Genomic DNA, 26,820 nt, shown 5'->3' on the forward strand with positions numbered 1-26,820 from the left:
ACTCAGGGATTATTCCTGGTGGTACTTAGGGGTGCTGAAGATCAAACGTGGGTCAGCCACATGTAAGGTCTTACCCATTATACAGTTTCTCTAGTCACCCCTGCTTCGGCCTTTGACTTGTATGCTCATCTTGACACACCATGTTTTATGTTAAAAGTGAAATCAAATCCAGTTACAGAGGGAATGAGAAATGAGGGCAGTGGTGTGAGAGCAAACATAAAACCTTCAGAAAGAATCCTGAAGGTTTTCACACAGACCTCAGTGATGAATGTTCTTGCACCCTATCATCTCAAAATTTTACAAGACATGGACCTCCATCCTCCAGGGGTTCGTTAAGCCATTGATATCACTTGAACATCGTTATGGCAGGACTCATTTTCCCCACCTGACCCACTCCCCATGTACTTTTTCTTTTTATATACTTTCCCAACCAACCTTATATAGACCCGTGGCGCCAATGTGAGTGTAAGCTGCTTTTTTGTGAGATAATTTCACCATGTTCACAGCTAGTAGCACCTAAATCAACTTGTTTGCACCAGCAGTTTCTTTTTGGCAAGCACCTGATTGTAAATCCGGTAATAAGACTTATTTATGGCTTTTAAAAAATAGGTTTTGTTCATTTAAGTATATGACCTTAAAGAAATACTTAAAGGTTCAGTTCCTCTTCTTTATCATCTTCTTTTTTCCCCAGTTTTAGGTTTCCAACCCAGATATGCCCAGATATGCTTACTGGGCATGGAGCTTACCATCAAGTCAGTCCACACTTTCCAACTTCTGAAGTTCTGGGGATTGAATGCTGCTTCTGTGGTACTGAACATGGTGACCCTGTTCTATGGATATGTGTGTATGTGATAGAACTATAAGAACTGAGCAGGTGGAGAGATAATTTAGCAGGTAGGATGCTTGCCTTACACACAGCAGACCTGGGTTTGATCCCCAGCATATCATATGTTCCCCAGGCCAACACCAAAGTTAATTCCTGAGTGCAGAGCCACTAGTTACCCCTGAGCACCCAGATGTGTCCACTCCCTAAAAATAAATAAATAAATAAATAAATAAATCTGAGAAGTGAGCACTCTGTTCCTTGATTGTCTTGCAAATGACATTATTCCCATGAATATTTGATTTCTATGTTTTAATTTAGAAAATAATCCCCATTTACTAACAGATGCCTCTGTTTGGGGTAGCTTTATGCTTCAAAATATTTTTCATTCAAATTTGTAATTGGAGAACCATACCATACTCAATAGTCTTAAAAACTATAACATTTTAGAACATGCTCTAAATATTTGCTAAGTTTTTCAGGTATGTCTATTCCATGCAGTAATAATAAATTTTATCACCATTAACAGTTTTTTTAATTAAGAAGGCAGGAATATACGATTGCTAAGTGACCTACGCACGACTTCTAAATAAAATACTTGCATAAAATTTTCAGTATCTCAGCATAGCTAGATTCTGATATTCTTGCATATATTGAAAGCACTTTAAATATTTAGTTAGCTTAATTCTGCCTGAGTCACCTCATCCTGGGTTTTAACGCCAACCTCAGAACATATAATGATTGAAAGAAGAAATAACTATTACGTATTAGTGGTGAAAATTCATTTAAAATATATCTTAACACACTTGCAACTTTCTAAAGCCAATAGCAATGAGGAATATATTAAAAAGACATTTCTCTTTATTATTCATTTTAAAATATGCCATGTTTATACTCTGTAGACAGAATGAGACCCATAAATATGATAATTAAATTTGAGTACTATGAAGTCAATATAGTTAGAAATTAAATAGGTTGAAGTTGCTAAATTCTTCTCTTATTTCTTACTACTACCTCGTAGGGCATTTGCCTTGAATGCGGGCAACCCGGGTTTGATTCCTCCACCCCTCTCGGAGAACCTGGCAAGCTACCGAGAGTATCTCGCCCACACAGCAGAGTCTGGCAAGCTACCTGTGGGCATTCGATATGACAAAAACAGTAACAAGTCTCACAATGGAGACATTACTGGTGCCTGCTCAAGCAAATTGATAAGCAACGGGATGACAGTGATACAGTGATACAGTGAAATACTAGCTCAATGGAGGACAGCTGTCATAGCTGTTAAAAACCTCTACTGTGTAAACTGATCTTTAGGAACTTTCTAAAAAGTGAGGTTTTTGTAATAATAGATGGTCACAGCCTCTTCATAACAGTTAAGGCCTATTGCATAAACCGTCCATATGCTGGTTCACTGATCTACTCTTTAAGGTCATTATGGACTGGTGTGTCCATCCACCAGCTTGAGGCCTCATTACAGACCCAAGATCCCTGGTGATAAAAGACGCTTGTTCTCAAACCTGAGCTATAATGCATGTGCAGATATCATGGTTTTTGTACAGCATTGAAATATTTGTTTTGTATGACTCAAATAGGTTGATATTTTGCCTCTAAAAATTATCACAAACGTTATATGCTTATGTACATGTATGTGTGTGCTTTTGGGTGGGGAGGGGGAAAAAGATGAAACCTTGATAGAACTAACTAAATAGTTACAACTTTTAAACACACACACACACACACACACACACACACACTTTTATTAAATTATTCCTTGGAGTCAGTAAAGCAGCACTGTAAATTGTCAGCAGAGTCTCCAGATCCCTTCTTTTTCTGCTGCAACATAGGAGATTTTGAGCTGACAGCAAGTTTCTGACAATTCTCTTTTTGTTTGCTCCGCAATTGTAACTGGTTTTGAAAACATTTTAACCACCCCTTTTGCACACACACACATACACACAAGCACACACACACACACACAAAGCCCTGTTATTTTCTTCTTTTAATGTCTATTAATAGCTCTTCTAAGGTGTAAACCCAGATACTACACATTAGATAATAATGGTGTTAAAGGCAGAATGATGATAACTGGTGTCATTATGATCTGAGAGAATGAATTGCAAGGTTCTATTCTTGGCTGTATTGTTGGTGGACAATTTGACACTGGACTGTAATAATTTTTGACTTTAAACTTTCTGTTTGGAAATTGTAATCATACCAATGTATATATCTTGCAAAGGGCATTCTGCACTGCTTATGTGAGAAAATGTCAATGAAAGAAAGTCTTCCTAAAGGGATAATAAGAACAAACATTAGTTTGAACAGAGTCACCTTTAATACAGCAAATTATAAAAAAAAATTGGTTGGCTTGTTTTATATAATACTAGTTTATAAATTTGTAAAATGCTCTGGTTTTATTCTTAGTATTTGGAAAAAGATTATATTATTTATAATATAATCTTTTTGGTTCTGCTCTTGTCATGTGCATGGATAAATTTTGAAACAGTAAACAGGTGTGCAATTTCTTTTTTTTACTTCACAGGGCTCTTTCCTGTGGAGAAGACTTGTTGTCTCTTGAATGTGTTAACTTTTCTCTCTACCCTTTTAATACAATTTCTTCACTTCACACACAAAAAATAAAATAAGGTTATACTTCAGAGACAACTGAGAATAAAATTAAATTTCTCAATCAAATAAAAAGTGCCATTAACCTACATTTTTTTAAAGAACATCCCTTCACCAAACTAATACTTCTCAAAACTAAAACAGGTGGAACATTCTTCATAAACAGATTGGGATTTTTCGCATTAATATCTAGGAGTCAAATCAAATTTCTAAATTTCTTCATAGTTGTATGGCTAGATTTTTTTCTAAATACATGTGTGTGTGTGTGTGTGTCTGTGTGTGTGTTAGGTGCAAATGTCCATATCTATTTACAGTAAATTGACTAATTTAATCCTTGTCTTCATTCCATCATTCTATGAAGAATGGAGAAAAGCAAAAATAACAGCTAGTCCACAGGACTATTGCATGTTTTACCCTGGGTAACAACATAATAAACTGCCTAATATAAAAACCTCATAACCTTAAATACTATGGTTTTATTACAATAATTTTAATAGTAATAATTACATATTGTATTTCTTACATCCATTAAACTCTTTGCATCTCCAGAGAAGTAGAGTTACCCCTGAGTATGATGGGATGTTACCCAAACAGCAAAAAAATAAATTAAATAGATAAACGAAATAAATACTGCTATAATTAAAAAAAATGAATAATGAGCTAAAGGAATAATAAAAGGCAAGTCCCTCAGAGATAGGGTGTTTTTAGATTAGAAAATTAAATATCTAAATATATTGTAGCCTCCTAATACTTAAGACCTCAGGTAATTTTTTACTTATTTCCTTATTTTTTACATTACAGAGACAGTTATGCTCCTTTGGATAATGAAAAAAATCTTTTGTGAGTGTTTTTTTTTTTTTCAGGCTATAATCCACAGTGCTCAGGGCTTACTTCTTGCTTTACATGAAGGGCTTAATCCTGGTGAACTCAAGCACCCAGCAAGCTATGACAATGTTCCAGCCCCATGGAGAAATAAAATCTTAACTGGGAGAAAATGTTGGAGGTAAAAAATAATTTTCCTGGAATAGATCCTGAGAAGCAATATTTCCTTTCATAAAACTCAGAATCCATGAAAATAGAAAATCAGAGTTGAAACTGGGGATGAGAGCAATAATACAACAGGCAGGGCATTTGCCTTGCATATAGCTCACCCGGGTTAGATTCTTGGTATCCTATATGGTGCCCAGAGCATTGCCAGGAGTAATTCCTGAGTGCAGATCCAGAAAGAACCTCTGACTATTGCCATCTGCGGCCCAAAGACCAAAAAAGTTAAAAAAAAATTGATATTGGTCTGAAGACTTACAAATCATTGCTCTGGGGAAACAACTCAGCATCAACAATAACTACAAAGATAAACAATTTTTAAATTAAAAAAACAAAACAGGGATAGACCTCAGGAAGATAGATTATTGCTGGAGAAAGAAGCTAGGAAGAAAAATCATATATACCTATATACACATACACGTATATAGGCAAACATACATATATGTATATACACATGATTTTACTTATATAAATGTATATATATGTGTGTGTGTATGCTCAAAAATTGCCTGGGAGAGAGTAGACAAAGTTTCAGTGACATCAGAAGCAAATTCTAGAGTTTCCCAATTAATGAACCTTTTATCTTTAAAAATAAAATATAAGGAACCTGACTTTGGAACATATATTGCACAATCATGTTTACCACAAATTGGATTTCTCTCAACTTTTCCTCTGATATTCCCATCCTGTAAATTTCAACATCATCTATTGAGTTTCTTGGTTAATAACCTGTCTCTAACACATCTCATCTATCCAAAAATTATTAGAATCTCCTGTCAAAAAGCACTTGGGTTTGTTTAATCTCATCACTATTTTCCTTATCCAAATTTGTTTTATCTTACTCTTCAGAAACATCCCAAAAATCTCACTGAAATCTGTATCTGGCATTGCCTTCTTGAGGTTAATTTTATCCTATTACAACCGCAGAAAAATTCAATTAATGCTAAAACCCTTGGCTGGAGGGATCACCCAGCGGGTAGGGTATTTGTCTTGCACACAGCCGACCCAGGTTCGGTTCCTCCACCCCTCTCAGAGAGCCTGGCAAGCTAAGGAGAGTATCTCGCCTGCATGCCAGAGCCTGGCAAGCTACCCGTGGCATATTCAATATGCCAAAAACAGTAACAACAAGTCTCAAAATGGAGACATTACTGGTGCCTGCTCAAGCAAATCAATGAACAATGGGATGATGGTGAAAGTGACAGTGACAGGGTTTATTAACACTGAAGAGAATAGGGAGTAGATAAATAATAAGTGGTATGAATATGTATAGATAGGTAAATAGATGATAGATGGATAGATAGATAGATAAATAGATAGATGATAGATAGATAGGTAGACAGATAGATGATAGATAGATAGATAGATAGATAGATAGATAGATAGATAGATAGATAGATAGATAGATAGATGAAAGGATGACAGTAATACAGTGATAAAGTTAAAAACCCAACATGTCATTCTTTGCTCAAAACCCTGTAGTGGTCCCCTCACAGCTAAAGTTCGCTCATTCGATGACCTATAAGGTATGCAAGAAGTTATACTCCACTCCATTCTCATTCTATGCCTTCCACTTCAGCCTGGTCCAGACATGTCCTAACTCTAGACTTGCAGTTCCCTCAAGCTAGCTAAAATACCAGTCTCTTCTTTTTAACTTTGTCTGCCTCCCTCCCTCCCTCCCTCCCTCCCTCTTTCTCTCCCTCCCTCCTTCCCTCCCTCCTTCCCTTCTTCCCTTCCTTTTTCCTTTCCTCCCTTCCTCCCTCCCTCCCTTCCTTCCTTCCTTCCTTCCTTCCTTCCTTCCTTCCTTCCTTCCTTCCTTCCTTCCTTCCTTCCTTCCTTCCTTCCTTCCTTCCTTCCTTCCTTTCTCCCTCCCTTCCTCCCTCCCTTCCTTCCTTCCTTCCTTCCTTCCTTCCTTCCTTCCTTCCTTCCTTCCTTCCTTCCTTCCTTCCTTCCTTCCTTCCTTCCTTCCTTCCTTCCTTCCTTCCTTCCTTCCTTCCTTCCTTCCTTCTCTCTCCCTCTCTCTCTTTCTGTCTTCTTTTTTACTTTTTGTTTGTTTGTGGGCTATACCCTTTGATGCTCAGGGCTGACTCCTGGCTCTGTGTTCAGGAATCATTCCTTGCAAGACTTGGGGAACCGTATGGGTGTGGTGGGGATTATGAATCAAACCCAGGTCAGCTGCTTTCAAGGAAAATTCCCTACCTGCTATACTAACTCTCTGGCCTCTCAGCCTCTCATTTTATTCAGGTCTTTAATCAAATGTGCAATTCCTAGCAACTCTATTTAAATGTCAATTCTGAACTCTGCAAAGTCTACCTTTAAATGTATTTTCTACTATCTTTGGTTTCCTTCTCATCATCATCATCATCATCATCCCTTTGATCGTTGATTTTCTCAAGTGGTCTCAGTGTCTCAGTAACGTCTCCATTCGTCTTAGCCCTGAGATTTTAGAAGCCTCTCTTTACTCATCCTTCCCAACAGTGAGACATTGGAGGCTCTTTCAGGGTCAGCATTTGTAATTATCTCACATATCCTATACTTACATATTTCTTTTGTTTACTACTTATCTGGGCTAGAGCGGTAGCACAGCGGGTAGGCCATTTGCCTTGCACAAGGCCGACCTGGGTTTGATTCCTCCACCCCTCTCAGAGAGCCTGGCAAGCTACCAAGAGTATCTCGCTTGCAGGGCAGAGCCTGGCAAGCTACCCGTGGTGTATTCAATATGCCGAAAACAGTAACAAGTCTCAAAATGCAGATTTGCCCACTCGAGCAAATCGAAGAGCAACAGGATGACAGTGATACAGTGATACTACTTATCTGTCTTACAGAAGAGAATGAAGGTAAGGCTTGCTTTGGGGATCTACTATTAAATTCTCAGGACCTCCAATAGCTACTGCATTGCAGTCCTTATACAGTTTCCAAATAAAGTGATTGATTACTCTATCCTCATTATATGCTATTTTACTTAGGATCTAGCTGTAGCGACAAGGGATGTTGCTCAAGTAGTAGCTGCGGTCCTGGACACTTGGTGTGACCCCCAAAACAATTGAAAAAGAAATCTAGTGCAGTAGCCTTACTTGGGGGTCTTTTGGATAACTGTTTCTTGGACATGTGGAAAAATTTTGACAAAGAACAGTAATTGAAAGTTGAGATGTTGGAATACAGATAAAGTAGATCTTTGAGTAAATTTGTATCTAGAATGTACACAGAGTTGAAAGAGCCTAAGGTATTGGACAGTAATGTGGCATAGCTGAGGGTTCCAAAATTCTGGGTATCTGTAGAAAATAGAATCCCATTGTTCTTACCTGCCCCCTCCCTCTCCCACCTGGGATTGAGAAGACTTTCTTCTGACTTCCCTACTTGAAATATGCCTGTGCTAGCATCCCAGACAAAAGTTTGCAGGAATGAGCCAGAGTTAAGAGCTAATGGGACAGATTCTGTGCATGGAAATAGAAAAATCATCCTGGTTTGTTATACTTGACTCTAAAAAAAGCAATTTCCTTTTTAAGGGTGATATCCTACAAAGGAAAAGCACAAAAATCCCTTAGAGATGACAGTGCCAGGAGATAAAAAAGGAAGAAGTTGCACTTTTCCTGATTATTGGTGAAGTTGCCAGATAGGGTAATGTTAGTTTAGGAGTTACACATTTATTCATGTTTATATACTATCTCATCTGGCTTGGTCAAGCCTCTGTATTGGAGATATAATAATAATTTAAAAAAAAGGAGAGAGAGAGTAAAAGGGAATGTGCCTGCTACAGAGGCAGGGTGGAGGGAGGGATATTGGGAACATTGGTGGTGGAGAATGGGCACTAGTGGAGGGATGGGTACTCGATCATTGTATGACTGAAATTTAATCGTGAAAGTTTGTAAGTATGTAACTGTATCTCATGGTGATTCATTAAAAAAAAGGAAACGAGTAAAGGCAGGAGGTTGAGAAACAACAGGCGGGTAAGGCACTTGCCTTACATTCAGCTGACCCAAGTTCTATTCCTGGCAGCCAATATGGTCCCACAGCACTGCCAGGATTGATCCCTGAGCATAGAGCCAGGAGCACTTCTGCGTGTGGCCCCCAACTCACCCTCCAAAAAAAAACAAACAACCAAAACAAAAGTCAAAAATATAAAAGAATAAAAATAGGAAAGAATAATTGATTTGAACCAGGTTCCCATCCCAAAATGGTTTCATGGCTGTCATGGTTTATCTTAATGATTATAGGTATGTCTGTGACATTAATTATTTACATATAGTCATTGCAATGTTTGATATTGTAGAAAGAAGAATAATCAAACCTCAGCCAGCAGAAAAATTATCCAAAATCTGGAAAACCATTTTTTGAGGTATCTTTTTTTTTTCTTGTCATGGAGCAAACCCAGTTCTTACACATGTAAGGCAAATCATCTATTACTGAGCCACACCTGTTACCAAGACAATGATTATTAATAACTATTCTTTCAGTTAAGTGCTGAATTTGAATTTCTAACTATTTTTTAGCATGTATGTACAGGCTTGAATTGTTAATATTAATCCAGTAGAATTGGATAATACCCGCTCAATGGAAGATACACATTCAAAATTTATGAATTTTGAATTTTATAAATTTTATTCCATTGTAAGACCTAACAGTTTTAATAAATAACCCTCTGCTGTATCCTAATATAAATTTCTATTATGAAATTTCCCAGTCAGTATACAACTAAATATAGTTATAATATTACTAGCTATTTAACTGTTATTTGTTCATATTTTAACATCTTATTAGATAATAAGATAAAAAAATTCTAATTTTACTACTATTGCATGGTAATTATACTTGAACTCTTTCAAAATTACGTTTTTACATTCTAACAGTATTTGTTAACTCTCAAGACTAGCCTTTCTTCAGGTAAATATATACCTAAGAGGTCTTAATTATTAAATTATCTCAAATGCTTACTTCAATATCTGACTATCACACCAGACATTTCTCTTTTCTGTTTTCTATACTCATATCACCCCTGTCTCCAACCCAAGTTATTTCACAGTCACCTCTTATATTTTCAATAGTTCCCATTCTTTGCTTGGGCTTATTTCATTTATTTTGTAGCAAGTTATTGATCAAAGATTGCTTTGCTAAACTGCTTAATTAAACAGTTGGCAATTAAAAGTATACTTGGTAAAACAAATTCCTTTCATCACTAATATCACTGGAAACATATAAATATGCAAGTCTTTCCATTGAAAATACATTGAATTCAAGAGAAAGAAAACCATTCTGAATATACTAATGAAGGGTCAAAGTAAATAAGTAAAAATAATGTCCAAAAATAATATCACTAAAGGTATGCTACAAAAATATTTATAAAAGAAATATTAAAGTAAAAAAGATCTATACAAAATAATTTTTTAAAATAACTATTGTCATTTTTGAGCTGTTTTTTGCTCGAATAGAACACTTTTCAAAGTAACTTATCAGCAAATTTCTGAATATAATTTTTCTTAGAGAAATCTTTTTCTAGCTATGCTCAAAAATTTTAATTTAAATGTTTGTTAAAAAAGTCATAAAAAAAAGCAAAAAGACACACACTTAAAGGTTATTTTATGTGACTAGGCCACCCAATAATTGATATTCCTACTCATCCTCTCATGTAATCTCTATTGTTTTCAGCAATTCAATCTTAAAAGAGGAATGATGCTGCTGTCAAATAAAATGAGAAAAAGAAAATAGTTTGGATAATAGAGTTTAAGAATATCATTTAAAAGTTGCTGACCAAATATCAATGATGGCTGATGTAATTTAGAACATTTTTAATATTTATTCCACAATGTCATTGGTATATAAGAGAGAACAGAGAACAGAATAGAACTCCTTACTGCAAGGAGTGGAGCAGTGGGTAGGAGTTGGAGGATGGGGAGATACACATGGGGCAAATTCCTTAATCCTTAATCTAGTGACATTTACAGAAATACACATTTAATTTAACTAAACAAATTAACCCTGGACTGAGGTGATAGATAGGTCAGTGTTCAGGGGCGCATGCTTTGTATGTATCAGAACTTAGTTCAATCCCTGGTACAACAAGTCCCAACACTCTACTTCCAGCATTGTTGAATGTACTTCCAGCTTCTTGGCATGATCCTATTGGTCCCTGAAAGCACAAGATCTGAAATGTGTTGCATTCTCAGTCTTTTGCATTGAGCTGTCCAGCCTACTTGGCCCAGAATTATCACAGAGAGTGTCCTCTGGGTGCTTGAGCACTGTTTTGGCATTCCCCTGAGCTCTACCTCCTTAAATAAAACAATACTTATTTGAAATGCCAATTTTTTTTCTGCAAAATATTTCTTATGAATTACTAGGAATTATGTAGGACATTTATTTCCTATTCATTTTCCAATGGTCATCATTCAAGTTGAAATTTGTACAGCTTTCCTCCAAAGGAGAGTTAATCCGTGACAGATCAACCATAATTGATCTAGACATATTTAAATATGAATGAGTATAAGCTAAAATTTATTTTTTAATTGAGGTCAAATTTGGCCCAAGGTCGCACTAATATATCCCTCATTGTCTACTACTGACATTTGCTAAATATTACCTTGGGCCACATTTTTAAGCAATCCCTCTGTCATGCTGAGATTAGATGTGACATTTCTTATCCAGAATAAAACACAAGGCTGATTCCATAGAATATAATATTATATTTTTTCCACGCATTTTGCATTTGCTTATCTATAGTACACAGACATTGCACTTTAAAGCATGGGACTTAGAAACCATTGCTAGCAGATGCTAAATCTTTCTCCTTATAGGAGGCATCTCTACTTTGTCCTAGCCTATAAGACTACCTCCTGAGCCCTCTGCAAAATCCCTGAAAAAATAACCACAGTAGAGGTCAGAATTCTTCAGCAAATACTGTAAGAGGTTGAGGGACTCTCTCCTCCTACTGCCAGGGGAAGGAGATGGCTGCATCCAGAAAAAAAAGTTTCCCACTGAGATGATGTTGAAAAGGATGATTGGCGTATATAAAACCAAGAGAATTACTATTCAACTCTGTGATGAGTTAAAGAAGATTTTGCAGAACAGTAAAAATCAATTATTTATAAAAGTACTTAGGAAACACAACTTATTGGTAAGTTTTAGTTGAAAAAAACAATTCTGAGATATCGTGAATTACGCCTAATACATATTTTTTTTTCTCCCTTAAACTTTGAAAGCAAAGCAAAATGGACCAACACTAACAGCAACACACTTTTTCCTAAGAGGCAGCCTTATTTTTATAATCACCCTGTTGCATCCACTCATCCTGATTAGAGTCAATCAGTAAACAAAATCATAAAAAATATGCTTGAATTTTGCTGTCTGAATTAAATACAAGACAAAATTCAAACATTTGAGTAGAAGTGTGGATACTTAATACTTAAAATTAAGTTTTAAAAAAAAATCTTACAAAGGACTAACAATCCCCAATACAAAGAAACTGTCAACTTACAAATTAAAGTATAATTATAATTACTTTTCTTGGCATGGCTATTGATATGAGCTACACGACTTAGTAAAATGTAGCAAAGAAGCATCCATGGGGTTATTTTGTTTTAAAATAAACTAGGTTTATCTAGAAAGGCACACCTATTGGTTTGAGATCCTGTTGCAGGATTGTTTATATCAGCAATTCAAATTATATGAAAAATTAAGAACAATGTCCGTTTTCTTTCATTTAAATATTATCTCAAATAATTCACATTATTAGGTGAACCCCAACAAAAGGAGGACAAATGCATGTTTGTTTTTTTATATGCAGTTTTCTTCCAATGTAGATATCTAGGAAATTACATGTTGGGGGAGACTACATTATGCTACTTCAATTCTCTCTACTAAATAAAGTGACTTGTCAATACTTGGATGAAAATTACAGAGCCCAGATCGCTCTTTATATCTATAAGCAGTGCAATGAGCCATCGGAGCTAACTCAGCAGAGAGAACATTTACTAACAAAATAGTTGTAGAGACCCATTGACTTGATAGATGTCTGGGATTGTTTAGAACAGAGGAACCCATGACAAAATGGTAACTGATTTGAAAGCCTTTAATGGGCTCCTTTATCCAGCCTAGTGTGGTTTATTAGCATGACACAAGCTCCTTTTTTTTTTTCCCCCTCTTTCACTTTAATGATACTGTTCTATGAACCAATGAATGTTTTCATTTGGAAAATAAGAAAGCATTGACATGTTATGTGAACTGTGCTTTCTTTAGTAATGCTGGAGGGAATAAATATGCTAATCTCCTGCTTTGAGGAACTACTAGGTAAGGCCCATTACTTCACTGATTTCAGTGGCAATGAGGCCTAGGTGAGGAAAGGTATTTAGTATATACCTTGGACTGTTTTATGATGCAAAAGTTTTGACTTAGAAAATGAAGACTTTCAGTGACCAGAATTTCAGTAACTTGTCAGATGTTAGTATAATACTCCTTGCAGCAAGTTATGTCAAGCCATTTGCTTGATTCTTCCAAAAAGAAGCAATTGCAATGAAAAGTTACTGCATCAATTTTGAATTATTCACAAAATCTTACACAAGTAATGTCTTTTCATATAGGAATAAAAGACAGTCTTCTTCATATACACGTGATGTACAAAAACACATTCCTTGAGGAAATTGTATTTCTTGGAATACTAGTGCTTTTACAATGGTCATCTAGAAACAGCAGAAGTGCCAATTAGAAAGTTTTCCCTGGCTTGAAAACTGCAACGAAACAACTCTCAACATTTGCAAAACATTCCTTTATTATTAGAAATAAATTATTTGTATAAAAAATTGCATGCGTCAACCATTGCATTTATTTTTAGCACAACCCAGGGCTTCAATCCGGTCAGCCATTACAAGAAAGAGACTCATAGTCTTATACAAGTTGAACAATGTGGGACAGGAATGGGAGTTCTCACAATCACAGAAAAATACTTACAAGAATAACATCAGACATGGTTTTATTTCAACAGCATTTTTTTTTCACAAGCTAACATTAGTTTTCCTTTTGTGTTTTTTATTTTTATTTTTAAACTGCTCATAAGTAAGCAATACTTTAGCTTGACACTTAATGGTTGTAGTGTATAAAAGGTTTTCTTCACTCTGTTATTGATATTTTTGGCTCATGGCTACCTTTTGTTCCTTACAAGATTGACTATTGATTTGATTGATTGTAGTCTACAGAGCTTTCCAGGAGTAAGTTTTGGAGGTGTCGTGTTCATTGTTTAAGATCACACACCAGATATCTTCATTTTGTATCATTTCCCTGTTTCAGATTGAATGATTGCTGTAGCTGATATATGTTGTCTTGGTAGAGGAGGCTGTTAAGACAAATTAAGACAAATTAATTGTGCATAATATCATATTTTTGTTTAAATGATTTTAGAATTCAAAGCCCATAATGACTATTCTTATGGCATTCTGGCTTTAGAACATGTTACTTAAGTTGTTTAAAACCATGAACTAGAAAGTAATGATAGGAATAAGAATGAACCATTGGTTTGACTCTACAAAAATACTAATCAAATTTTAAAAACATATAAAAATTCTAATTATTAATAAATATAATTTGGTATCTATGTGGATGGATAAAGTAGATTTGTGGAGAAATGACTATAATCTAGACTTTTGACTAAGAGAACCAATATAGAATCTACTTTCTATTTGTCCTCCTAAGGTGTTGGTTACATTTGTTTTTCTAAGTTTTTTAAACTTAGAAAAAGATCCTTAAAAAGATGTTCAATTCCCTTCCCTCTGAGGTGTTTTCAATAATCACCAAAGTGTAAGCAATGTTTATATTTGGTCATAGCAAAAAAGAAAATTAATGGTTGAAAAGAGATACATAATCCAAAAAGATCTTTAAGAAGAAAATAGAAGATATTCAATAAAAGCAAAAGTGGATAAGATTATCATTAATAATCATTCCTATTTAAGGCATTGCATACTTCGTTTGTTGGTCTTAGAAATGAATTTAATGAGGGAAAATAATGCTAGCCTTTAAATAAGAATTGAGACTGTAACTTACAAAGTAAAGTAGCCTTCACTTTTCCCCACTCTGGCAAGAAAAGAAGGTAGATACAGTTGAAGAAACTGATGATTTAGTAAACATAAAACCAGAGACAAAGGGAAATTTTTTGTGAAGGCAACTCTGTTGCATTAGCCTTCATCCCAGGAATTGAGTCAAGAACAGAGACAATCAGCACTAACCATATGAGGTAATTGGAGAGTTTTTTACAGAAGTGATGAGTACACCTGTGGGGAAGTCAGTTTTTAAATACAGGAAAAACAAATTTTCTTTCCTACTCTACATTGGGTTCAAAAACTAGAAAAACTGTACAGCTGCTTTATGAATTATTCACTAACATATAACTTGAGGAATACAATGTTGCATCTATATAGTTGTGAGTTGATATATATAAATATGTTGATATATACAAACATATCAACATTTAACTTCTTTCTCACACTCTTATGAACAAACACAATACTGTTTTTGTGCGTAAAATGAAATTCCATAAGTTAATTATGGAATAATTAACTAACAATCAACTTGGTCTTACAACCATCTTCATATTGTTTCCTATCAGAATTTCTGGCATTAACATAGTATTTTAAGATGAATGTCTAGTCTAAGTGTGACGAATTTATAGTGTCCCATGGCCATGATGGAGAGCTTGCATGGGTGTCATCAACACTTAGTCAAATTGGGAACAGAAAAAAGTAACACTGAAATTATGGTGATATTTATCAGAATATTTCACTTATTTAAAAAAAGAAAGAGGCTAACCCTATATCTTTAGATTTTCTCTTTTCTAATAACCATAGTTAAACCTATTCTAATAGAATATTTTAATAAAATTAATTAAACCATAATTTTATTTTATTTTTACTGTTACTTGGGAATTTTAGCTACATGACACTTTCATACATATCATTATCAATTTATTAAATAATGGAGATTTATCACAGAGCTAGTAGTATATATAAATGCAGCAACACTATTACTCTTTCAGTAGATAAACCAGCTAACACATGATTTATTGAGAGTAGACTATGTTTTGAGAAGAGTTTTAAATTTCAGGTGTTATGGAACTAGGTACTGTTGAATGACAAAGACATTTTCTACATTCAATTATACTTCTAGACATAATATATATTTTTAGCTGGAAAATATAGTTCGAAATAATGGGGCTATTAATATTTTAAAGTTAATGATTTTAAGAAGCTACTGGTATGTGTAGTAAAGGAATACCTGGGTTCAAGAAAATACTTATATGAGTGAATATTATTAGCAGTAGTTACCTGGAGTGTGACTAAAGGAGGATGTATAAGATTTTTATATACAGCCCTTCCTGAATATTCAATTTTTTTTTCTGGACAAAATTTAATGAAATTCAAACTACACCAGTAAAAGTAAAGCTAAACTCTCCAAAGAATAATTTTATGTTATTTTAGGTAATTATTACTTTTACCTTGATTCAGCTTTAAACTTCTGTTACCTTTCCAAAGTAAGCTTCTAATTCTTTCAGAATGTTATAAACTTACCCTCCACTAATAAACATAGTTCAGTTTATCATAATGGCATGTTTTCATTTTTAACCTTTTTGTTCTTTTCGAAGGGAAAATAGAGGATAGTATGCATGCTCTATAATTTCCATTTCAACATCAACAAAAAATAACCGAAGGAAAACAAAAAAATGTATAAAGCATTTCTATATTATAGATGTATCCTCATCAATACAGGGAATTTTCCTTTTTGATGGAATTATATGTATTCTAGAGGTAGAGAAGTCTATTATTTGTTTCTCTGCTACTTTCCAGAGGTCACCTGGGAAAACTAGTATTTTTTTAAATTCCTGCTAGATTGTGCCCAATTACAACCAAATTCTATAAAGTTTTCTTGAGTATTGCTATAAAAGAAGCAAAACATTAAGCTCCAATGAGTCAATCTGAGAAATGCCAGTGTTCAAATTGTGCCATTGGCCAAGAGCAGTTTATTGGCATATTAGAGTAGGTTTTAACATCTTGCGCCGATGTTTTCAAAGGTATAGAAAACATCAATAAATTCTACCCTTAGATCACTGGCATTCTACTCTGATGTCACTAATAATAGTTATACTGTATCTTTTGGTAAGAACCCCAATAGGCCCGTTATTAGTAAATTGCCTCCCTATAATCTGAGATGGTTACAATGGTTTATTACCAACCCTCATCCTTATTCTGCCTTTTCCTGGCAGTTTTTCAAGTTTTCAAATTTGCAGAAAGGAGAATATATGGGAACAGTTGGTGGAGTCCTGAAATCTTTCTCCCCAGGCACTAACTTTGATATCTGTGAGTTAAAAGGTGATTTTCCCAGAGGACAGTAATTCCAAAAAGCAGAACAGCAATTTATGTCAATAAGTTTATTAATATTATTATTCTAAAGACATTTCTGCATATGGAGTATTAAAATAAACAATGTCCAAATGAAAATATTGATGTAAAAGGGGGTGTGCATCAAGTGAAGAATATAAGTTGTAATGATAAGTAAGATAACATAATGTAATCTTTCTGCACTTTGTGTAAAAAATGAAGATAGTAAGGATATAGCCTTCCAGATGAATGTGACATAAAAAGAATGGTTATATTATGGTTTCATTACAAATAATTAAATACCCATGTCTACTGTAATGCCCATATTTCTTTTCCCAAAATGGGAAGTGACTTTATTGTAAGCACCCTAGTTTCTTTTTTATTTTCATTTTGAACATCTACAGAATCTCATAAAGATTTTGTTTCTAACTATACTAGATTTCTGCTATTATATAAAACAAAAATATTCAACCTATTTGACAAACTTCCATAGATAGAAAATATAGTTGAATTTTGTTGAATCATTTTATCTAACTTGTTGAATAGATTCAAATTGTACTGGATTTTGTTGGTGTAATTAATGTGTGGTGATTATGTTCATCTTCAGGTGTTAGAGATAAGAAAGGAAAGGAAACGTGGATCAGTGGTTGTGAGAGGACTTTAGTTTCAAGGTCTTGAGGCTTTCAGAGATCTCTAATTATCTGAACATATCTAACAAGGGAAATCAAGAAAAGCTAAAAGAAGGTGATGATGCGAAGGAAATACGCAATAACTGCTTTAACCAGACACAGCCTAGTTTCTTCATTCCTCTAAATAGTCAAATAACATACACAGTTGTGTAACACATCTGGTCGCATGCTTCACCCATGTTAGTTAAGCAGTAATTTCATAAAGATCAACCAAGATTGAACTAAGAAAAAATATAGGATTTTCTCCTAAGTGCTAAGAGACAATTTTATACATGGAAAATAATTCTAAGCTTCAAGTTATACATCTTCAGAAAGAGTTCTGATTGTAATGTCTCATAAAAGATCTTGTATGTGCATGTCTGTGCGGTAGGGGAGAGCGATTTTGAAATCACTTAGTTCTAAACAATTGTCTTAACTGCTGTGATGATCTCATGATGTAGGACTACCACAATTTCCCTAGAACCTTGAAGCTTAGTCCCCCAGACTAGTAGAAGAATGTTCAACGTACATCTATTATGACGTGCTCCCGCTCTTGACCATCGGAAAGTCTACTGATGACTTACTGTTGGTTTCAAGACTCTCACAGAGTTCACTTTTCACCTCGCCATTTGGTCTGTCGTTTCCTTTTTGGATGAGTTTACTTTGCATGGTGGCTGCTGTCACCACAGCCTTGAAACTCCTCTTGCGTTTTTGAACATTTTGCTCCGGATGAAAAATTATTATATAAACCTTGGGCATATAGAGCATGCCGAGAGATACTGAAGCACTTAAACTCATGGAGACAGTAAGTGTTGTGGTCTGGATGTACATCTGAGGGAAGGAAAGGGAAAAAATAATCAATGTTGGTGATCCTGGTATAAAATAAATAGCAAGCACTTTCTGATATTATTCCAGAATATTTGCAAAAGATGCATTTGATATGTTACTTATTGAAATTAACCCTGTTGTACTATCTCTCTTGCCTCCAAATATAAAAGTGCTTTTTAAAAAATTTTGTTTGTTGTAGATTGAAACAATTTTATATGTTTCAATTTTTACTAAGATTTATTAATTATAACAATTTAACATTATTTTTTAAATATGATACGGGGCCAGAGTGATGGTACAGCCAGCAGACTTGTATGCAGCCAACACAGGTTTGATCCCTGGCACCACATATGGTCCCCCAAACCCCTCTAAGAGTGATTCCTGAGCACAGAGTCAGGAATAATTCCTGAATATTTATATACATATAGACTCATATATGGGCTGGAACAATAGCACAGTGGTAGGGCATTTGCCTTGCACGCAGCAGACCCGGGTTTGGTTTCTTTGCCCCTCTCGGAGAGCCCGGCAAGCTACCAAGAGTATCTTGCCCGCACGACAGAGCCTGGCAAGCTACCCGTGGCATATCCAATATGCCAAAAACAGTAACAACAAGTCTCAAAATGGAGACGTTACTGGTGCCCACTCGAGCAAATCGATAAGCAATGGAATGACAGTGACAGTGACAGTGATACATATGCATTTCTTCTTCCCTGTTGGCAAATGTAGATGATTTATTAAGCCCAATTCTTTGAAACAAATAAACAACCAGGTGGATGGAATTTGCTTATTTTTTAGATTGTAATTAAACTTACACAATAAATAAGTAAAACCATGTACGAGATTAACATGTTATACCACACCAATCCTCCTCATGGTGGTATCAAATGCTATTTTTTTTTACCAATAGTCTTAAATTTGAAGGTAAATTATATAGAGTGGATATAGGGTGGATATAAAGTGGGACTGAAATAGTTCAGAACATCAGTAACTCACATCACTCTTTGAATAGTGCCACATTGGCATCATTATATCATTTCTTTATTCCTGTTACCAAACCTGACAAATTACAAGCAAACCATAAAGTCCAGATGGGCTTTAAGTGATGACAGCGTATCAAAAGAAATGTGGATGCTTTTAGAAAAATATGTAAGATAGTTCATATCTCCTCTGTCTGAGATTTACACACATCCCTTAGAGATAGAGTCTTGGCATTTACATTTTTGAAACATTGTCCGCCGATTCTCATACTTTATTCTAATTCCACTGAAATAGTTTGTGCACTTATAAAGAGAAGTCTCTTAGGAACATTTTTCTTCATACAATCTAGATGTTAATAAGATGAAAAAGTCAAGCCCAAAATGACTGCTTTTGGCTTTTTCATTATGGAATGTAAAAAAGACATAGTACTTTAAACTTTCTTCTTGTCTTCCCAATGTTATTGTGACTTTAAACTAAAAATAAAAATTATATCTATAGTTAATGTATGCAAAGTGGTGTGCAAATATATATATAATATTATCATTATAATCAAACTCATTGAAATATCTTACATCTCACATTCTAACCATTTACTTTACTCTGCCCCCCCATTTATTTACTTTGTATGTGTCTGACAAGAACACCTAAGATCTATCCTCTTGACAAATTTTACATGTATAATACAGTACTATTTACTGTATTTATCATACTGTATGTTAGATATTCAGATATTACATCTCTTATTTAGAGATCGCAGCTAAAAGTTAACATCCCATGGTTCCCACAACTCCCAGTCCCAGTAACCACTACTCTGCTTTCTGCTTCTGTGGTTCTGAGTATTTTACATTATAAATATAGATGAGCACTGTAGCACTGCAATCCCATTGTTCATCGATTTGCTTGAGCTGACACCAGTAACGTCTCCATTGTGAGACTTGTTACTGTTTTTGACATATTGAATATGCCACAGGTAGCTTGCCAGGCTCTGCTGTGCGGGCAAGATACTCTCGGTAGCTTGCCAAGCTCTCTAAGAAGGATGGAGAAATTAAAGCCCTGGTCGGCCGCGTGCAAGGCAAATTCCTTACCCACTGTGCTATCACAGATTATGCAATATTTATCTCTATGTCTGGCTTATTTCACTTATTACTTATGACCATCTTGCTTCATTTACATTGTCTGAAATAGGGCTTTCTTCTTTTTGTAGGGTGAATACATTCAATATAGATACATATGACTATATATATACACATATAAAGTGGGACTGAAATATACATATATATGTATATATATACACACATATGTATATGTATATATGTGTATATATAACTATATCTATCTGTCTATATACAGCTACATTGCAATGCAATATTGCATTTCATGCATATATCACCTGTGTAAAAATAAAAACCTGCTGGGAGATGTATTTCAGTGATATAGTCATGCCTTGCCTATATAAAGTCTCGCATTAATTGCTATCAGTCTCCCAACTCAAAAATAAAATGAAACTCTTTCCATAGGAGAGACAGTCCAGGTTACTGCATACTTATACTTATTTTCCATACAGGAGGTCTATCTGAGAACAGCCCCAGAGCACCTCTGAATGAACAAAACAAACAAATAAAAAAAAGCCCTTTCATCTACTTTCACTTTTTTGTGTGTGTCCTGAGTTCGAAATAAATTATGTGACTTCTCCAAGTAACTTGTATTCCTTGATGGAACATTGTATTTTAAGTTTATAAAGAGAATAAAGAGACCCCTTTTTCAACCACATATCTATTTGTCCCTTGGAAAATCTAGAGTTACCAAATTGTTTCTAATCCCATGGTATCACCAACAGAAAATACTTTTACATGATGGATATAAAAAACAAACCCTATATTGGCCTTAGGGTTGCCTTTTCCTTGAGAACATGGTTTCTATCAAGTAAAGGCAAAGCCTTGTAGTAAAGAATTGTCTGAAGCAGGAAAGATAACCTCATGTACTAGGAAAGAGACTGTTCCTATGTGTAAAATTATACCTTATTGGCCACTTAGTGTAGTCTTTAGTTCATCCACCAATAAATCCACTTTTGCACAAGACCTCACTTGAGAATATTGGAACAAGTTTTCACAAGGTGATGTAGGACTTTTTGTTGTTGTTACTGCTCAAGTCTATCTCCTTCAGGAAGCCATCACTGATGAAATTTTTCATAAATACTGTTAATATTTCTGTTTTTAATTTCATTTAGTCACTAATGTACTTAAAATGAACATAATAGAGTGAGTACCTACTAATGTGTAATTGCGATTGAAATCATTTCTACCAATTGCCATTATTTGAAATGCGAAATACTATGTAGAGTTCCATAAATTCCACCATCCACATTTTTCATACATATCTCTAAAAAACTATACAAGATTTCAGACAATTATTACTCAAAAATTATTCATAATTTTTGACATATTAAGATCTTTAAGAACTCCTCGATTTATGCAAATGGCATGGAATATGCTTTCCATAATTTTCCACTCAATGGAGTGGCTGTAAGTAAATGCTTTGATATGGGGCTGATGATTTTTAATAAGAAGCAAGAAGTGGTGAGTTCATATTTTGGACTGAACTCAAGGATAACAATTTCAATAGAGCATTATTCAAATACATCCTTTAGAAAATGATAAATTACTACATGATATGACCTCTCATGTTATCTCCTAGAGAGTGAAATTCCATGTTATATTTGATAAAACTTAGAATATACGACAATAAAAAATTCCGGGCAAAATGTAGATATGTGTCCTTAGACCTCATAAAATTCCTAACCTTTGCCATGTACTGTTAAGCAATGTATTGTTATGAATAAGCATAAGCTTCTCGTGCAAGAGTGAGAACAAGTTACAGAGAAAGAAAGAATATTGCCAAATACAAGGTACACATATAAATATTCCAAATTCGTATAAATTGGAGCCATCACTTTTTCCCATAGAGGTCCTGTCACATCAGTTTTGCTTATAAAGAGAAAATCTCCAGATATCAGTCACAGAATTATGGCAACACCAACTCTGATTGGTTAGATTATTTGTGTAAATTGTGATCTCTTATTCATGTTAAAGGGTCTAGAGTGAATCTAAATAAGACACACTGTATCACTGTATAACTGTCATCCCATTGTTCATGGATTTGTTTGAGCAGGCACCAGTAACGTCTCCATTGTGAGACTTGTTGTTACTGCTTTTGGCATATCGAATATGCTATGGGTAGGTTAGTAAAACACAAATAACTTTAAATTTTTATAGTCTTGTAAATTTTGTCATTCTTGCCTTATTCTTAATAGATTAAATAACCTCAAAATGGTTCCTAGGTTTTCATCCTCAAATTAAATATATTTTCATAATAATCCTTTCAGCAAACCACCTCAACAGACATAATAAGTGTGCAGATAGATTTGAATAGTGCCACGCTTAGTGTGCCAAATTCTCCATTAAGTATTGTGGTTTCAAATTAAACCAAAATGCTGATTGACTTACATGTCCTTGAGAAACTCCTTCTGAGATATTTTAATGCATTCATACAAAATTATACTCTTAGAGTAATCTAGCTTTTGTTACAAGGCCTTGAATTGTCAGTAGAGTTAGATTTTTTAATATTGGTTTTGAATAACTAGTCAAATTTAAAAGTAATCTTAACAACATCAAAACTAGCAATGAAGGGGGAAAAATGCCACTTGACAGAACTAACTCCTTGGTACTATTGATCATAGGATTTTGATTTAGTTCCATATTGAAAAAGAAATAATGAGATAATATTCAAAGTTTGAAAATGATGACTTGAACCCAAGAAACTCACGGATTTTCTTACATAGATTTTTTTTTACATAGATATTTTTAAAAAGTTAATTACTTCAGCCATGTAGTAAAGGGATATATGACCTCGGTTTGAATTTCAACACTACCTTTCATAAGTTTTGTTTGTTTGCTTTTGCTACAGGTCCACACACGGTGGTGCTCAGGAGGTAAGAGGCTAACTGACTTACTGTTTCGGATTCACCCCCGTATCCCTAAGGGGACCAGGTGTTGTCAAAAATTGAATCCAGGCCTCCTGCATTCAAAGCATGAACTCTAATCCACAGAACTATCACACTAGCCTCCTTAGGATACCTTTTTCCTAATAAATAAACATACCTAGGGGACTGGAGCGATTACACAGCATTTGGCGTTTGCCTTGCACACAGCCAACCCGGGTTCAGCATGGCAGAGCCTGGCAAGCTACCCGTGGCATATTCATATGCCCAAAACAGTAACAAGTCTCACAATGTAGATGTTACTGGTGCCCACTCGAGCAAATCATTGAACAAAGGGAGTTCAGTGCTACAGTGCTATAAAGAAACATACAGAGGAGCTCTGAAGTTGCCTTCTTAGTTGTAATAGCTCCAAGTGCACCAGTCAATACTCAGAGTTCTGATCAAACTTCCCAAGCAACTGGACAGTTCTGTGATATTAATCTTTCTCTATAAAATTTGTTTCATTTGTTCCTAGTGAAATCAAAGCAAAACAGTAATATTCTCATAGAAGGATCATAGTGAAATGACAAATTTTCATTTAAAAAAAAATCTCTCAAATGATCCCACATAGTAGTAGCTCAGTAAGAAATCACCTGCCCCACAAGACTCGACCAATGCCAAGAGATGCAAATAAAACATTCATTCAACTGTGTAGAACAATTGAGGGGCCGGTCGAGAGCTGGTCATCCTGAGCAGTCCGTTTTTAGCACTTGCCTTCCCTTTCCCATTGTAGTTACAGTGATGACCAGTAGTCACACACATGTTTGAATGCTCGATAGCGGGGCTCCCACATTTGGTTATTATGTTCACTTGGACATCACTGGAAGTTGTGTATCAGACTGTGATGCTTGTAGCAGCAGGGATTGAATTCATGGCCTCAACCATGCAAGGCAGGCATTCTCGTCCTTGAGCCACCCTGGGACCCCCAGAACAATCAGTCTCATTAGGAGCTGACAGCCATCCTTGAAACACATGGTGTCAAGGCAAAGGCTTTTGTAATCTTAACTCAATGTAACAACAGCTAAATTTCACCCCAAAGTCAATGTATTTGCTCACGTCACATGTCTATGTTCTGCGTGATCATACTGAGAATACCTGTGCTCAGTATAGGTTATGGTTCACTGAAATGCAGGCGGGAGCTATAATTTCTTATAACTATTGTATGGAATGGTGAAAATGCCATTGCATATGTTAATAGAACCATCTTTTCTCCCTCCAAAACCTTCTCTTATGCCTCATTTTTTTGCTGTCACTCCGGAAAATTAACATCTAGAGGAAAGAGAGTATCTTTTTCTATTACAACCACTGATAGCTGACACTACATCTGCCTTCACAGTACCCGGATACTTTGAAACTTAAGCAGTCAGTTGCACTAAAGGAGATTTAAATAATTACTAGCTAGAGCAGGGAGGAGCTAGCACAATGGCACGCACTAACGTGATAACTTGTTCTTGGACCTATTGCATTTTCCTCTTCATTCTCCAAAGGGGTTATTTGTACACTGGATGTAGGTCATGGCCTGGATCATTAAAGATTCTAGGAAGTGTGAAGAGAGAGATTATATTATTTCAGGAGAGAGACCAGTATGTGACTTTCAACCGGCACCTGCGCACACATTTCATAGAGTCCCATAGTCAACACGGTAAATTTTCAATGCAATAGCAACTAATCTATTAGAAAACTTAACATGCAAAGCAGAGATGTGCTTGGCGCTAAGAAAGAGACTCATTATTTATTCCTGAACATTTTTGCCTTAGCCTGATTGGCATATTCTCAACTTTTCCTCCTCTCTGCCATGAGCACTTAGGTCTGCACGTCTGGCTTCTATTCTCTATCCCTCTATCTGTATGTTTGTCCCACAGGCACCTGCTTCCTAAAATGGATTTTCTTCTGCCTTTCAGCAGGGATTCAGTCCAGGGACCTCAACATCTCATTACTAAAGGTGACTTAAATGTTCTTAAAGATAGATTTACAGAAAAAAATTTGGAGTTGCCTAGTGGGTGGCAAAACCCCCAAATGAATCGATTTTGGAGTAAACCAATACCAAAGCAAGGATCCAGCTCCTCTGGTAAATCCTGGATATTACTAAGTGATTCTTCCTCATCTTTCCAAAACCTTTATATTGAAGTTCCTCTCTCTTTCCCTCTTTCCCTCCCTCCCTACCTTCCCCTCTTTCCCTTCCATCCACCCTCTTTACTTTCCTCCATCCCTCCCTTCCTCCTTTCTCCCTCTTCCTCCTCTCTCTCTCTCTCCTCTCTCTTTCACAGTTGCTCTAATGCCTTCCAGCCACTGTTAAAATTCTTAATACTTTTTCAACAAGAAGGCTTGAGAATTCACTTTGCATTAGACCCTACATCTTCTCAAGGTAGCTGTGCCTTAAAAATCGTTGACAAATTCCAAGTTTCCCTCAGGACATTCAGTTACTTTTAGAATAGCTCACCTGGGACGTCTGACCTGCCTCTGAACCCCCATCTATATTCTAAACCTGTTCATGCAGTGTCTTCCTTCACTGTTAATTTGATCTGTTCCAACTTCTCTTTAAAGCAGCCTCTGTTTTGTATATTTTTTAACCTTTTAAAAAATATGATCCTACACATATTTTAGGCTTTAGAAAAATTCTTCATAAGGATGCCTTGGGCTTCTGGGCAAACACTTGGGTCAGCATAGTCAAAGAAGTAGAATCTAGTTTCCCTCAGGAGAATGACCATCATGCATGCTGTAATTCTCCTGACAGGTAGAAAGCAGTGTTGCCGACCCACCGGCAGGTCAGAGGTGCTACAGTGTCTTTTCATTAGTGGGGACATTGAGGATTTGTGCAGCTCCATTTGGGTCCCACATCACATCTTTTCATCAGGACATATGTTAGCTTAGTGGAGAGTCGATCAAAGGTTGCAGACTGGATTCAGCATTGGCTGGGCCGCACATGAAGTCTGAATCCTTAACCTTGGTCCTCCCGTACCAAGGGGAACCTGCTGTAGGGAACCATAAAACATGCACCAACAAGTGAAATATTAAAAAGCTGCTTTATCTTTTTTTTTTGAGAACAGGAAACATCGTGAAAGAATTCCCAACAGCCTCTAAAAAAGGAAGAACAGATATTAGATTTATAATGAGAGCTTATAATTAAAAGTGTGATATTAATATTTTGGTTAGTAAATAGTTTATTTTTTATTAAAACTTGAAATAATTTTATGCAGTAGAACATTATTAAATAAAATGTGGCCTTGGAATTTTAATTATTCAATATAAGAACTATTTATGGAAATAATAAAGGAAAATAATTTTCTAAACAATGGCATTTTTCTATTATGACATATGCTAATTAATTTGTGGTATCTTTTTATGAATATCGGCTTTTTGGTGTCTTTTTTGGCGTGTATTATTTTCATATTTTCCTCCATGGACTCCTGCTTTCTCTTTCCTTTTAGCCCCTTGTCATTTTGCAACAGTACAGCCAGAGAATGAGTGGAATAGAGT

The 26,820-nt window shown here is 35.3% G+C and overlaps 1 protein-coding gene across 4 annotated transcripts in view; it reads right to left on the reverse strand.

The window, feature by feature from the left end:
* Nucleotides 1–10,218: 10,218 nt before the first annotated feature.
* Nucleotides 10,219–26,820, reverse strand: part of GRM8 (glutamate metabotropic receptor 8) — a 949,955-nt gene continuing 933,353 nt past the window's right edge. For 3 of the 4 annotated variants that reach the window (XM_055146111.1, XM_055146103.1, XM_004608294.2), the window contains exons 10-11: nt 18,031–18,332; nt 10,219–13,802 (exon numbers count right to left, since the gene is read on the reverse strand). In XM_055146111.1, the coding sequence (XP_055002086.1) occupies nt 18,036–18,332 (297 nt within the window). In that variant the 3' untranslated portion in view covers nt 10,219–13,802; nt 18,031–18,035. The remainder of the gene's footprint in view (nt 13,803–18,030; nt 18,333–26,820) is intronic. The other variant, XM_004608293.2, reaches the window with a different exon arrangement.

Source organism: Sorex araneus, chromosome 1 (assembly GCF_027595985.1).
Source record: "Sorex araneus isolate mSorAra2 chromosome 1, mSorAra2.pri, whole genome shotgun sequence".
Lineage (NCBI taxonomy): Eukaryota > Metazoa > Chordata > Mammalia > Eulipotyphla > Soricidae > Sorex > Sorex araneus.